This window comes from Mustela lutreola, chromosome 14 (genome assembly GCF_030435805.1).
Source record: "Mustela lutreola isolate mMusLut2 chromosome 14, mMusLut2.pri, whole genome shotgun sequence".
NCBI classification, from domain to species: domain Eukaryota; kingdom Metazoa; phylum Chordata; class Mammalia; order Carnivora; family Mustelidae; genus Mustela; species Mustela lutreola.
The window spans coordinates 33,656,786-33,672,438 of NC_081303.1; the positions used below are offsets into that span (position 1 = coordinate 33,656,786).

General features: G+C 34.5%; 1 protein-coding gene across 1 annotated transcript in view; it reads left to right on the forward strand.

The window, feature by feature from the left end:
- COP1 (COP1 E3 ubiquitin ligase) overlaps positions 1-15,653 on the forward strand; it is a 250,901-nt gene that overhangs the window by 131,244 nt on the left and 104,004 nt on the right. The window contains exons 12-14 of the mRNA XM_059146878.1: positions 4,599-4,742; positions 6,831-6,939; positions 7,376-7,457. Coding sequence (XP_059002861.1) covers positions 4,599-4,742; positions 6,831-6,939; positions 7,376-7,457 — 335 coding nt within the window. The remainder of the gene's footprint in view (positions 1-4,598; positions 4,743-6,830; positions 6,940-7,375; positions 7,458-15,653) is intronic.

Consider the following 15,653-nt stretch of genomic DNA (forward strand, 5'->3'; position numbering starts at 1 on the left):
TGGGAGTTTTGCATAGTGATTGAGAGCATAGACTCTGGAACCAAATTGCTTGAATTTGAATTATCTAGTGAAGTTGGGACAAATTACTTAACATCAATATAACTTACCTTCCTTATCTATCAATGGAAATTTGAAGAGTAAATATATTTTATGTGAGTGCTTAATACAGTGCTTTATACATAGTGAGTATTATGTATGTTATGGAAGGCTTAGCTATTATTATTGTTTTTGGAGAAAGTCAGTTGAATAACATCAATTCTTATTTACTTTACCTGTGTTTGATCTGCCTATTCCTTTTTATTAAAATGGCCAATTTCTTTGTTTCCTTGAAATTATAGCAGCCTCTGTCTCTTGAGGTACACTGTCTTGGTGATGAATTAGACCACTAAATTCCACTTATATTTTCTTTTGATAAGTAGGATTCTGGTGTTCAGGGATATTAATCCACTTTGTTAATACTAGTTTTATAATTGCAAAATCAGTATGACACAGTGCGAGCACGGATTCTCTTGTTGGGTTATTGCCATCTTTGCATTGGTTCGTGCCACACTGTATTAGAGGGATGAGTTAATCACCGTTCCTATATGGTCTGTTCCCTTGATGCTTGATAACTTGGCTGATGGCCTTTTTGACAAAGACTGTAGCCAGTTTCCTACAGCTGAGTAACCTTTTACAACTGTTTAAATAAATCACTTTTTAAAAACAGTTAAAACATTCCAACTGTGAAAGAAAAATGCTGTTTATTTCCAAGTGTAAAATAAGTCCCCCTTAGTATTATTTTTTGAAGCAAATGTTTGTGTATTTTGAAATTTAAAAAAATTCTATGAAATGGAATTTATCATTGCACTGAACTTTCATAAACTACTTGCTTTAAGAACTGGGTGGCTCAGCTCAGGTCATGATCTTAGGGTTCTGGGATATCGAGCCCTGCATCGGGCTCTCTGCTCAGAGGGGAGCCTGCTTCCCCCTCTCTCTCTGCCTGCCTCTCTGCCTACTAGTGATTTCTCTTTCTGTGTCAAATAAATAAATAAAATCTTTTTTTTAAAAAAAAGAAAGAATTAGGGCACCTCGGTGGCTCAGTTGGTTAAGCAACTGCCTTCGGCTCAGGAGAGGATCCCAGAGTCTGGGGATTGAGTCGCACATCGGGCAGACCTCTGCTCAGGAGGGGAGTCAGCTTCTCCCTCTGCCCCTCACCCCTCTTGTGTTCTCTCTCTCAAATAAATAAAGTCTTAAAAAAAAATTTACTGCTGGCACCTGCGTGGCTCAGGCAGTTAAGTGTCTTCCTTCGGCTCAGGTTGTGATCCTGGGGTTCTGGGATTGAGTCCGATGTTGGGCTCCCTGCTTGGCAGGGGGTCTGCTTCTCTCTTCACCCCTCCCCTGTTCCTGATTGCTTTCTCTCTCTCATGCTCCCTCTCAAATAAACAAATAAAATTGAAAAAACAAATAAAATTGAAAAACTAGTGACAGTGGATAGCAGAAATGAATTTTGTGAAAAAGCAGAACTTATTACAAATTTTTTTAAATGTAATTGCATAAGCAAGTATGTTTCAATCTGTTTATTTTTTATTTTGATTTTGTTTCAGCTTAACTAGACATTGTTGAATTATTTTTGTGTTATCAGATTTCATAATTATAAAATATTGTATTTTGAAATAAGAGGCCATCCGTTTTGGAATAGCTCTGAAAAGCTCTCTGTACCTAAAAACTACACTGTTCATTTGAGTTGTACCACTATTCATTTGAATTGTTCCTTGATAGCTCTTTAAAATCTAGTTATGTTTATGTTTATGATCAGTTATGATTAAATCCATCAAAAGATTGGGAGTAATTGATTCGGTGTTTGGAAGTACTTAAATGTCTTACCGATGTGTGAAGTACTTGGATTATTATTATTTTTTTTAAAGGCAGCTGTTTATCTCCCTTTTTCCAAAATTTATGAGAAATATTACTCTTTACACTTTATGATCAGTATTTTTATTAGAATTTTGTTGTTTTTAAATTATAAAAAAGTACATGTCCCAGAGTATTAAAAAAGGATACTGTATTGATACTCCCAACATTTAAGAAGAAAACATAACCAGAATGTAAGAAAATAATAATGAAGTTTAAAAAAAGTTAATTTTTAAAACAAGATTTATTTATTGATTTATTTTTAGAGAGAGAGAGAGAGAGAATAAATGGGAGGGAGAGGGGGAGAGAGAATCTCAAGCAGACTCCCCACTGAGCATGGAGCCTGATGCAGGGCTGGGTCTTATGACCTTGAGATCATGACTAGGAGTCAGACACTTAACCAACTGCACCACCCAGGTGCCCCTAAAAGGTTAGTTTTTAGTATGAGCTAAGAATGAGCTAATGCAGCTAAATGATAACCTTTGTTGAAAAAAGAAAGCTATCTTGAGTAACAGGGTAGCAACAAAGAAGTAAACTTATTGATTTATCTACATTATCAAATCAATTCTTTTGACAACGTTCTTTTTTTTTTTTTTAAGATTTTATTTATTTACTTGACAGAGAGAGAGATCACAAGTAGGCAGAGAGGCAGGCAGAGAGAGAGGGGGAAGCAGGCTCCTTGCTGAGCAGAGAGCCTGATGTGGGCCTCGATCCCAGGACTCTGGGATCATGTCCTGAGCTGAAGGCAGCGGCCTAACCCACTGAGCCACCCAGGCGCCACCTGACAGCATTTTTATTTATATGGGAATTTTCTCCCTGCATTGTCTTGGGCTGTTACTTTAATAAGCTAGTGTTTAAACTTTTTTCTTAAAACCTGATAGGGTGGAAATGGCCTATTAACTTGTACAGGACTAGAATGCTGTCAGTTTATTAGCCATGTATTTTTGTAGGTGGAATAAAAGTATTTAGGGATAATTTAACTAGTTCTTCCTTGAAGTCTGAGCCATGCCCAAACCACGTAAGGGTAGGATTTCAGTTCTGTTAACTGTTCTTTGTCAGACACAGTAATATTTCTCCCTCAGTGGCATTAGGCGATGGGTATAAATTGAATCGGGATAGATGAATGGTTGCCATGAATATAATTATGCTGCATTTGAATCCAAAGAGCAGATAACAGCTGAGTCAGCAGTTCAGTTGCAGTTGTAGAAATAAATTCATTGCATTGCCACATAGTCCTATTTTATTGGAGGGAATATTTACTGATTTGTGCTATCATCAACAACATTTAATGAAATTATTTTAAATGTTATAAAATTGAGGGAGGATTTAAAGCTGTAAGGAAAAGTGACCATCTCATTATGTTTCTGTGCAAAGTTTTCTTACTGTGTACCTATTTCTTTTACTTATCATCATTAGCTTAGCAAGCTTTTAACTAAATTATTAACTAATAATTAACTGTTCTGTAAAAGGATATCACAGGTAACCCCAAAAGTAAAGTATGCCATGTAGGTATTTATATGCATTTAATGAATGCTTAATATATGCAGAGTACCAACATGCCATCTTAGCCACTTACAAGCTAACTTTAGGCAAATTGCTTCACCTCTAATACTTGGTTTTCACATGTATAAAATATGGATAAAGACGATACTTATAGGGTTATTATGGGAATTAAGTGAGTTAATACATGCAGAGGTTATGCTTAGTGGTCAGCGAATGTAAGCTGTTCCTCTTGTGTAATTAATTACAGATCAGTGAAAATTCTTATGTATTCTCTAGCCTTATGGCTAAGCTTCTAGAAAAGATGCTTAGCTCATTGAGAGCTAACATATGCGATGATTCATTTCACTCTTCCATTAGGTTACCTAAATTTCTTGCTGGTTATATAACAACTTTGTTGAGGTTCCAACTTAAGTTCTATAAAGGCAAATAAGGTCTGCTTTGCTTTGAAGTATCTTATTTGGAACTTACTTTGGAAGTCAGTAAGAGGGGTGAATTCCCTAAGTAACTTTAAAAAGAGGGAGATTTTTAGTTTTTCCCTTGTTTCTTGGCATAAGGAAACTGTATTAGGGGTTCATAAGTCAAATCATCTTTGTGAGGTTAGAAATGTGTTTAGGAAAACATAACGAAAAGTTATCTATTCTATTTTTATATGTATTTTATACCTTTGTCATCATCCTTTTATTGCATCAGTAATTCAGTTTGTGTACTAATTTATTTATTAAAATAACATTAAGTACTATGAAATTCTGTCATCTTCACAAAATGGTAGAAGGAAGATAGAATTTATGAAAAGATTATTTGGTAATGCTCTTTTGACATAAATTTTAATATACCAAACCATTAAGTCATTCCTTGCTACTTTTATAATTTAACTTGTTAGCCTTTATAGTTGGTAAGTTGTAATATGGTTACTGAAGTTGAATTAAAAACATATCAAGTTTTAAGGAACAAAATAACTATCTGTAAGCAGAATTCGGTATCTATTTGCGGTTCTCTACTGCTTGTAATTTGATATGTCTTGGTAATGACTTTATCTGGATATAGAGCCTAATACAATTTGAGGGCATTTCAAGTAGATCTCTTATTCTTGTAGACATAATGACTTTAGAAATAGAAAAAAAAAAAAACTCTGGAATGTTGTCACTGTAAATGTCACAGGGATAGGCAAATAGTCTTACTAACCAAATACTCACTTTTTTCCATAGTATTGAATTTGACCGGGATTGTGACTATTTTGCAATTGCTGGGGTTACAAAGAAAATTAAAGTTTATGAATATGGCACAGTCATTCAGGATGCGGTGGATATTCATTACCCTGAAAATGAAATGACCTGCAATTCCAAAATCAGGTACTTAGATTATTATTTTATTTTATTTTTTTTACATAATGCAATGTGTGTATAACCTTTAATATCTGTGATTCATATGAGTTTGTTAATTTATCTTTCTTTGAGACTGTTTATTCACTCATGGTAAATACTAATTGTATACAAAGGATACTTTAGAATCTTACAGATATTGGTTGCTTTTTCCCTGTGGGGGTTACTAGTCATTGCTTTTCTATTTGACAAATGAAAGTCTTCTCTTTGTTCACTTAATCACTCAATCAAATAAAAATTTTTGTTGTAATTGACTTCCATGCGGTATTGAATAAAGAATTACTGTAGCTTATAAATAGTGTCTGAAAGTCAGGAATTTTCCCCCTAGCATGTGCATGTCTCCAAATTTTATAATTGTTTATAATTTAAGAATTCTTTTAAAATTGTTTTTTATTTTTTATTAACATATAATGTATTATTAGCCCCAGGGGTACAGGTCTGTGAATCGCCACGTTTACATACTTCACAGCACTCACCATAGCACATACCTTTCTCAATGTCTGTAAAGAATTCTTTTTATAAGAACATTCTGCTGCTTTTCATTGAGGGCCTAATATTTAAGTTTTATATAGTAAGGGTTAAAATTCATAATGAGTGCTTTTCAAATCTGGAATACTGTTAAAAATGCAGAAACTAGAAATTCGATCAGATCTGTCTCCCCCAAATCTTACGGACATCTTAGAATCTGCATTGTTAAAACAAGCTTCCTGAGCTGTTTTCATTGGCACTGGCTTAAAATGGAATACAAGGAAATCATCTAATAATGAATTTATTTAGAACTTTGAACATTTTCTATTTATCCTTATAATCTTTTTTATCTGAATGAATGACATACGTAGTCTGGTTCTAATGCAGTCTGTTTGGAATCTTGCCCTGTTAAAATCTGAGGCATCCAGGCACCCCCTTCATAGGACTGTACTTTAAATCAATCCATGCAATGCACTCAGCATAATACTTGGCCATTATCAAGAATCATAGTAAATGTTACTGTAATGACAGTGTGGATTAGGGAATACACCTTTACTGTCTTGATACATGTAAAAATATGGCAATAGTTCATGGCATGTTGGAGTAAACGGAAGAAGCTTTTCAAGGCTGAAAGCTATGGGATTAAGAGTGACAGGACCAATGTCTAAGAATGCCTAAAGCTAATTTGGACCACACCAGTTGTGAAAGTGACCTAGATTACCGAGAACCACAGCTAGTAAGTAAAGATCTGGGATTTGAGTTCAAGTCTATCTAACTCCAGAATTTAGTTCTTTTAACTATCCATCTAACTTCTCCTAGAAATCCAGTAAGTATATGTAAACATGCAAATGAACTCTTAACAGTCTCTGAAGTTTAACATAAATACAGCCAGTAGAGAGTAAAAGACTATTGTTTTCATGTGCTTTGAAGTCATCTAGGTTAATTGCTTTACTGAGTGGCTTTTATCCTTAATACACATTAGTTTTATACATGATTCCTGTATGTGTCTCACTGAAAGCATACATTTTTAGATGTTGGATTCTTAGTTTTGGAGCGCTTGAGAATAGCTGAAACCGTAAGATGTTAAAAGCTTAATTGTAAATGTTAAATTCAGTAATAAGCTCATATTAGTTGTGGTTTTTTTTTTTTTTTTGATATAAATACAGAAACCCAATTCAAATTAGTTTATTAGCTTATATGATTCAGCTCAACTTGATCCAGGGGCTTACACAATTTGATCTGGCCTCTGTCATTGTGCTGTGGCATGCTTTGTGCTCTGTTGGCCTCTGTTTTCACTCACAGAAATGCTCTCCTCATGTATGAAAGATGGCCATTGGTGGCTTTAGGCTCATGTCCATCTTTTGGCTGGTGATCAGAGTGAATAGTGGTAAGGGTTGTTATTTGGTAGTTCAATCCAAAAACTTGGCAGTTATTTGATACATTTTGTCCCAGCTGTGTTGTGGGCTGATTAATGATATGAAATCATGTAGATGATTTGAAGTGTTCTAATCTTTCTGCACACTTCAAAATTCTTTGTATTCATCGTTACTTATTTCTACATAAAATAAGGCTTAACTGTATTTCTTTCAGCTGTATCAGTTGGAGTAGTTACCATAAGAATCTGTTAGCCAGCAGTGATTATGAAGGCACCGTCATCCTATGGGATGGATTTACAGGACAGAGGTCAAAGGTCTATCAGGTAAATTAGAGTACTAGTCATTTGTTTTTAAGAATCACGTTTTTACTTCATAATTATAGTTAGAGTTACAAGTTTATAATTACAAATGTTAAGCCACTATTTGGCATTTTTTTTATACCTATATAATAGCAAATAATGCCTTTCATTACAAGTTTAAAGCTTCTAGCATTTTTAATCCCTCTGTAATAGGAGATAATGCTTTTCTGAAGCATCACTTCAGACTTGTTTTGCATTTGTACAATGTGTCAAATGGATTTCCAAAAGCAATAAAATATGTATATATAAAAAGTTTGGGAATTACTTCGCATCTCATTTGTTTTCATGGCCTATTCTCTCTCCCTCTCACCAGAGCCATAAATTAGTATCAGGCTTTTTCTTTATTTATTTTAAGATCTATATTTTGTCTAAGACTACTTTGTCTTTCTTTTATGTCCAGGAGCATGAGAAAAGATGTTGGAGTGTTGACTTTAATTTGATGGATCCTAAACTCTTAGCTTCTGGTTCTGATGATGCAAAAGGTACTATTTCAATCTCTTCTGCTTTTCCTCATGCCCTTACCTCCAACTTAATTCCTTTTATTAGCAGAGATGCAGATATTTATTAAAAATCATAGCAATCCTCTGTGATTATTATCCTAAAAATAATGTACGTACTACAATCTTTATATCTTTTTGAGTGAAAAAAATTAATATATATCTTCATTATAATAATATTTTCTGGATTCATGTCATATGGTGAGATATTGATAACCAATTTCTTTATATATAACATCAAATAAACTTTTTTTGCTGAAATATTTAGATCTATCTCTGTTTTAAATTATATTCAATTTCTAGTGTATACTAAAGTTTTTCAGTGAAGTTTATCAATTTTCAAGGGAAACTTCTACATTTGCCAATTTAATTGACCTCTTCTGTTTTTTCTTATATATCCCTGTTTACTATTCATGTTTTTCAGTTATCCTTATTGTTTTGTCCTAGTTCTTTCTACCATTAGATTTACAAAGCCCTGTTAACAGATTTCTCTTATTTTAAAGTAATGGCCTTAATTTTTTTGCCGTTCTTTTCTACCTGTACCCTCCAGACTAGTGATTAGTTAGGCAAAGATAGCTCTTGTGTTGAAAAGTCTATTTCATAATGATAGTGCATGCCCTATTCTGTAAGTGGAAAGTGAACATGACTGGACTTTCCCCCCCAAACATCAAAAAGTAGCAAGTTCTTTACCCAAAGTATTTTTAAATCGAAATACCTTTCTTCTTGATTGTTTTAACAAATTATTCTTAAATTCTAAATTATTTAGAGCAGCATATGAAAGTCGATATTTGTATGTAGGGATACAAAGTTTCACTAATGTGAAATGTTTTTTCTCATAGTATATGGGGATAGCTTTTATTGAGTTGAATACTTGTAATTTTGTACTGAAGATTAATATTTATTCAAAGGTGGTGACTGGTCAGAGTCTTCCTCTGGAAAATAGAAGCCATTCAAAACAATTTAAGAAGAAAGAAGTATAAAGGGATTTTTCAAGTTATTTATTCATGTTAAATTGTATTAAAATGTACATAACATAAAATTAACCATTTTAGCCATTTTGAGTGTACTGTTCTGTGGCATTAAGTACATTCATACTGCTGTGCAGTTTTCACTACCATCAGTCCATAGAACTTTTTTCATATCACCAAACTGAAACTGTACCCATTAAATGTAACTCCCCATTTCCCCTTTGCCAGCCCTTTGCAGTCATGTTTCTACTTTCTGCCTCTATGAAATTGGTACTTAAAACTATCTCATATGAGGGGAATCATATAATGTCCATTTGCAGTTGCCTTATTTCATTTAGCATAAAGTCTTCAAGGTTCATCCATCTTACAGCATGCATCAGAATTTCTTTTACAAGGCTAAATTATAATCTCTTGTATGAATGCATTACATTTTGTTTATCTGTTCATTCATTGATGGATAGACATTTGGGTTATTTCTACCTGTTGGGCTCTTGTGTATAATGCTGCTATGAACATGAGTGACAAAATATTTTTTCATGTCTTGGTTTTAGTTCTGGGTATATACTCAGAAATGGAATTGCTGGATCATATGGTACTTACATGTTTACTTTTTTGAAGAACCATCATTCTCTTTTCCATAGTGGCTGTACCATTTTACATTTCCACCAGCAATGCCTAACTATTTCATTTTCTCCATACCTTCACCAACATGTTATTTCCTTCCTTCCTTCCTTCATTAGTATTAACTAATAACTTTAATAATGTAACGTGGTATCTTATTGTGGTTTTGCTTTGCATTTCCCTGAATGATAGTGATGTGCTAAGTATCTTTTTGTGTGTTTATTGGTCATTTGTATGTCTTCTTCAGAGAAATGTTAATTCAAGTCCTATGCCCATTTTTAAATTATCTTTTTGTTTGTTTGTTTTTTTTGCTGTTGAATTGTAGGAGTTCTCTGGATATTAATTCCCTTAATCAGATACCTGATTTATTGATAGTGTGTTTTTATGCACAAAATTTTTTCATATTGGTGAAGTCCCAATCGTCTCATTTTCTTTTGTTGCCTATGCCATCCTATCCAAGGAGTCATTCATTACACTAAGTTCAGTGTAATGAAGATTTTTGCCCTTTGTTTTCTTGTAAGAGGGTTATAGTTTTAGCTCTTATGTGTCTTTGATCCATTTTGAGTTAACTTTTGTATATGGTGTAAAGTTCTGACTTCATTCTTTCACATGTGAATATCCATTTTTCCTAGCACCATTTGTTAAAAAGATTGTCTTTTCCTTATTGAAAGATCTTGGCACCCTTGTCAAAAATCATTTGATTATGCCTTCAAGGCTTTACTTCTGGTTTCTTTGCTGTTGGTTGGTCTGTTTTTCCTTATGCCATGATTGCACTGTTTTATAGCTTTGTTTAGAAATCAGGAAGTGTGACTCCTCCACCTTTTTTCTTTTTTTCAAGATTGTTTTGGCTATGTAGGGTCTGCTAAGATCCCATGTGAATTTTAGGTGGATTTTATTTTATTATTTTTTTTCTTCTGCTTACTTTGGATTTAATTTGCTCTTCTTTTTCTAGTTTCCTAAATTAAAAGCTTGGGTTATTGATTGTAGATCTTTTCTCCTTACTAATATTTGCATTTAATGTTATAAATGTCCCTTTAAGTGTTGTATCCCATAAGTTTTTAGTTTTATTTTAATTTTCCTTTATTTGAAAATATTTAAAATTGTTTTTGAGATTTCTTATTTGACTTATATATTATTTGGAAGTGTGTTGTTTAATCTCTAGGCATTTTGGAATTTTCTAGCTGTCTTTCTGTTACTGACTTCTAGTTTAATGTCATTGAAGTCTAAGAGATACATTATTTAATTTCGCCTATTTTAAATTTGTTACGGTCTGTTTATAGTCCAGAATATGGTCTGTCTTGGGGAAATATCTCATTTGAGTTTGAGGAGAATGTATATTCTTGTTAAATAAATTAGTCTGTAGATATCATTTATATTCATTTGATTGATAGTATTTTCAGTTCAGCTGTGTCCTTACTGATTTCTCCCTGCTGATTCTGTCCATTCTGATTGAGGGATATGTAGTTTTTAGATTCTACATTGATCTATGTATTTCTTCTTTTTCTATAACCCATTGTCTTGATTTGTGGTTTTACAGTAATTCTTGAAGTCTAGTAGTATGAGTCTTACATCTATGTTCTTGAAAATGATTTTAGCCCTCGACTTCCTCTGCTCTTCCATATACATTCTAGAATCAGGTTGCCAGTACTTACGGAAGATCCTGCTGAGATTTTTATTAAGATAGTATTGAATCTCTAGATCATTTGGGGGAAAATTGATACCATAAAAGTTGAGATTTTGGGGTACCTGGGTGACTCATTGGTTAAGCGTCTGCCTTCGGCTCAGGTCATGATCCCAGGGTCCTGGGATTGAGCCCTTCATTGGTCTTCCTGCTCTGTGGGAAACCTGCTTCTCCCACTCCCTCTGCCTGCTGCTCTGCCTGCTTGTATTCTCTCTCCCTGTCAAATAAATAAATAAAATCTTCAAAAAAAATTGAGGTTTCTATTCCATGAACATTTTTGTTAATGGTTTTATTTATTGGGGCACCTCGGTTGCTCAGTCTTTAGGCATCTGTCTGCCTTCAGCTCTGGTCAAGAACCCATGTTCCTGGGATTGAGCCCCACGTCGGTCTCCCTGCTCATTGTGAAGCTTGCTTCTCCTTCTCCCACTCCCCTGTTTGTGTTCCCTCTCTTTTGCTGCCTCTGTCAAATCAATAAATAGAATCTTTAAAAAAAAAAAAAAGATTTTATTTATTGATTTGACAGAGCACAAGCAGGGGGAGCTGTATAGGGAGAGGGAGAAGCAGGCTCCCCACTCAGCAGGGAACCCAACATGGGGCTGGATTCTAGGACCCTGGGATCATGACCTGAACCAAAGGCAGATGCTTAACTGACTGAAGCACCCAGGTGCCCCTCCATGAACACAGTTTATATATACCAAATTTAGTGTTAAGAAAAAATTTTTAATACTTTTATAGTTTTCACCATATAGATTCTGTATATTATTACAACTAAAGAGTTTGTGCTATTGAAAATGGTGTTTAAAACATTAATACTCATTCATGTTTTACTAGTTTATAGGAAAACAGTTTTTTGGTTTTTTAAAAAGATTTTATTTATTTACCTGACAGACAGAGATCACAAGTAGGCAGAGAGACAGAGAGAGCAGGGAGCCCGATGTGGGGCTTGATTCCAGGACTCCAGGATCATGACCTGAGCCGAAGGCAGACACTTAACTGACTGAAGCACCCAGGTGCCCCTCCATGAACACAATTTATATCTATCAAATTTAGTGTTAAGAAAAGTTTTTTAATACTTTTATAGTTTTCACCATATAGATTCTGTACGTTATTACAACTAAAGAGTTTGTGCTATTGAAAATGGTGTTTAAAACATTAATACTCATTCATGTTTTACTAGTTTATAGGAAAACAGTTTTTTGGTTTTTTTAAAAAGATTTTATTTATTTACCTGACAGACAGAGATCACAAGTAGGCAGAGAGGCAGGCAGAGAGAGAGCAGGGGAAGCAGGCTCCCCACTGAGCAGAGAGCCTGATGAGGGGCTCGATCCCAGGATCATGACCTGAGGCGAAGACAGAGGCTCTAACCCACTGGGCCACCCAGGCGCCTCTTAGATTAGACTTTCACTGGACATGTTTTTGTCAGGTTAAGGAAATTCTCTTTTTCCTTGTTTGCCAAGAATATTTATCATGAATAGATGTTGAATTTTATCATTTTTCTGTATCTGTTGAAATGATTTTATTTTTGTTTGTTTGTTTGTTACTATCATGAATTATAATGATCTCTTTTCACATCTTAAAGTAGCCAAGATGGGACAAATCCCATCTTTGCCATCATGTATTATCTCTTTTCTGTATTAGCATGTTTGGTTTGCTGATTTATTTTTTTAAGGGATTTTTGCATCTATATTCATGAGGAGTATTGGCTTTTATTTTTCTGTTCTTGTAATTCTTTTTGTGACTTTCATATCAGGGTAATGCTGGCCTAATAAAATGATTTGTCTTGTTTTGGGGGGTATAGATGGAAGTGATTGTTTAGAATTGTTGTTTTGTTCATAAATCTTTGATATAATTTGTAACTGAAGCTTTCTGAGCCTGGAATTTTCTTTGTGTGAAGTTTTTAATTAATAATTTATTTTTTTAAATTGACGTGTAGTTGACAGGCGTACAACATAGTGATTCAGCAGCTCTCTATGTTATATTGTGCTTACCATAAGAGTAGCTGCTGTCACTGTACAGTGCTATTACTGTACCATTGACTGTTCTCTGTGGTATACCTTTTAACCTGTGGCAGAAGAATTTAATTTCTTTAGTAAATTTAGAACTACTCAATTCATCTCTTTCTTCTTGAGTGAGCTTTGGTGGTCTGTACCTTTCTGGAATTGATATTTTGTGTCCTGTCTTTCATTATCTGTTATTTATATATTTAGGTCAGTGTGGCATTAAGTTTATCAATTTTAATTATCTTTTTCAAATATCTAACCCTTGATTTTATTTTATTTTTATTTACTTATTTAATTTTGCTTGTTTTCTATTTGTAGTTTCATTAATGTTTGTTCATTAGCTTTTTTTCCCACATTAACGTAATTTTTTTTTCTTTGGGTGTGATTCTGTTTCTCTCTTTTATTAAGGTTGAAGTTTATGTCATTGATTTGAGCCTTTTATCTTTTCCAATGTAAATATTTCCAAGTGTACATTTCCCTTTAAGCACCACTTGAGCTGACCCCTCAAATTTTCATATAATATATCTGTTTGTTCATTAACTTTTAAAAGCACATGTAATTTTTCTTGTGACTCTCTTGTTTAGTTTGCTTAAGATTTATAGCTTAATTCTCGTTGGAGAACATGTTTTATATGGCTTTAATTCTTTCCTATTTGTTATGATTTGTTTTATGGTCCAAAATATGATCTGCCTTGGTAAATGTTCCAAGTGTACTGAAGAGTTCTCCAGTGTTCTCCAGTGGAGTATTCTGGGTCAATTAGATCAAGCTTATTGATAGTATCTTTTTGGTTTTCTGTATCTTTGCTGTTTTTGTCTTGTCTCCTTGTTCTACTGATTATGAAACAGGCGTGTTGAAATCTGATTTCATTTCTCCTTTCAGCAAGGAGGGGATATTTTCCTTCTTCTTTTGTTTGCTTGGTTTTTTGAAGCTGTTTTGTTAGGGTCTTAAGCATTTAGAATTGTTGTCTTCATGAATTGACCCTTTTATCAATATATAATATAATTCTTTATCCCTATTAATATTCTTTCTTCTGAATCTACTTTTTAGATATTCATCAAAGCAGTGATCTCTTTTTCCTTTCCTCTGAGATTACACGAGTATTAGACCTTTCATTTTTGTCTTATATGCCCCTCAGTCACAGTCACTGTTCTTTTTATTTTATTTTTATTTTAATATTTTTTATTTTAATATTTTTTCTCTTTTTTACATTAAGTAATTTCTGTTCTTTTAAATCACTGGCTCCTTTATCTGTTTACTTTCATTTTGATATTGATTCAGTCCAGTAAATCTCTTATGTAAATTACTGTATTTTTTTCTAAAATTTCATTTGATTGTTATTTTATAGTTCCTATATTTCTACTGAATATTTCTCTCTCTCTCTATTAGCTTTAAATGTGTTTACCTTTACCCCATGGAGCACAGTTACAGTAGTTGCTTTAAAATCTGTTTAATAATCCCAACAGCTAGATTTTTAGGATTGATTTTTGTTGGTGGTATCTTTCTTTTAAATTCTTCACATTTTCCTGGATTTTTATATATTCAGTAATTGGTGAGTTGTATGTTAGGCATTTTGAATATTATATAAGAGTCTGGTCCTGTTCACATTTTCTAGATAATGTTCTTTGTTTTGTTTTGTTTTGTGTTGCTTTCAAGCAGTTGATCAGCAGTTTAGATAGTGACTATATGTTCTGTGTTGCTTTCTTTGTGAATGATAGTTCCATTGTCAGAGCGGTTTTCAAAGCCTGTGCTGTGCTACATTGGTTTGTCTCATGCATATGCCAGTCAGAAGTTAGTCTGGAAACTGCGTTGTCTTTTCAATTGTAGTTCAATGCACAAAGCCTTTGTGATGCTTCTTTATGTCTATCATACACATACAGAACTTGCAAGTAACTAAAGACTTCGTCCAGTTCATACACAGGATACTGGATCTCCTTCTCCAGTGCTTGCTTTTCCAGGTTTCTCCCATATTCTTTGTTTCCCTTTTTTCCTGAGGTTTTGTCAAGAAAGTTGAGGTTTCTCTATAGATGAGTTACTCCTTTTTATGACCACAGAGATGGAGTTTCTGTGGGAATATTAGCTTGTCATACTGCTGTAACTCTGTGATGGAAGCCCACCCAGGGGATTGTTGAGATAGAAGAATAAAACAAATGAAAAAAAAAAAAAAAAAAAGACCCTCAATCCTCTGGCTTGCAGGAATGCCTTTTTCCAGTTTTATGTTCAGAAACACAGGGATTTTCCTCAGTTTTTGCTTATTGAGGTGCTGATTTTGGCTTGCCGTGGGTAAAAAAGAGGGAGAAAAGAAATGGTACTCTTACCCTCCTGCACTGGTTTACTTCTTCTTTTTTTTAAATTTTTTATTTTTTATAAACATATATTTTTATCCCTAGGGGTACAGGTCTGTGAATCACCAGGTTTACATACTTCACAGCACTCACCAAAGCACATACCCTCCCCAATGTCCATAGCCCCACCCCACTTCTCCCAACCCCCCTCCCCCCAGCATCCCTCAGTTTGTTTTGTGAGATTAAGAGTCACTTATGGTTTGCCTCCCTCCTAATCCCATCCTTGGTAGGTAAACTTGGTCTTGGCTGGATTTCTTGTTGATCTTCTGGGGAAGGGGCCTGTTGTAGTGATTCTCAAGTGTCTTTGCCCCAGGCAGAATTGCACCGCCCTTACCAGGGGCCGGGGTGAGTAATCTGCTCGGGTTTGCTTTCAGGAACTTTTGTTCCCTGAGCGCTTTCCATAGAGTTCCGGAGGACAGGAATACAAATGGCGGCCTCCTGGTCTCCAGCCCGGAGGAGCCGAGAGCCTGGCCCCGCTCCTCAGTGCGCCCTCAGAGAACAGCGCCCAGTTACTCCCGTCTGCCTGACCTCCGGCTGCGCGGCTGCGCTCGGAGCTCACCGAGCCTGCG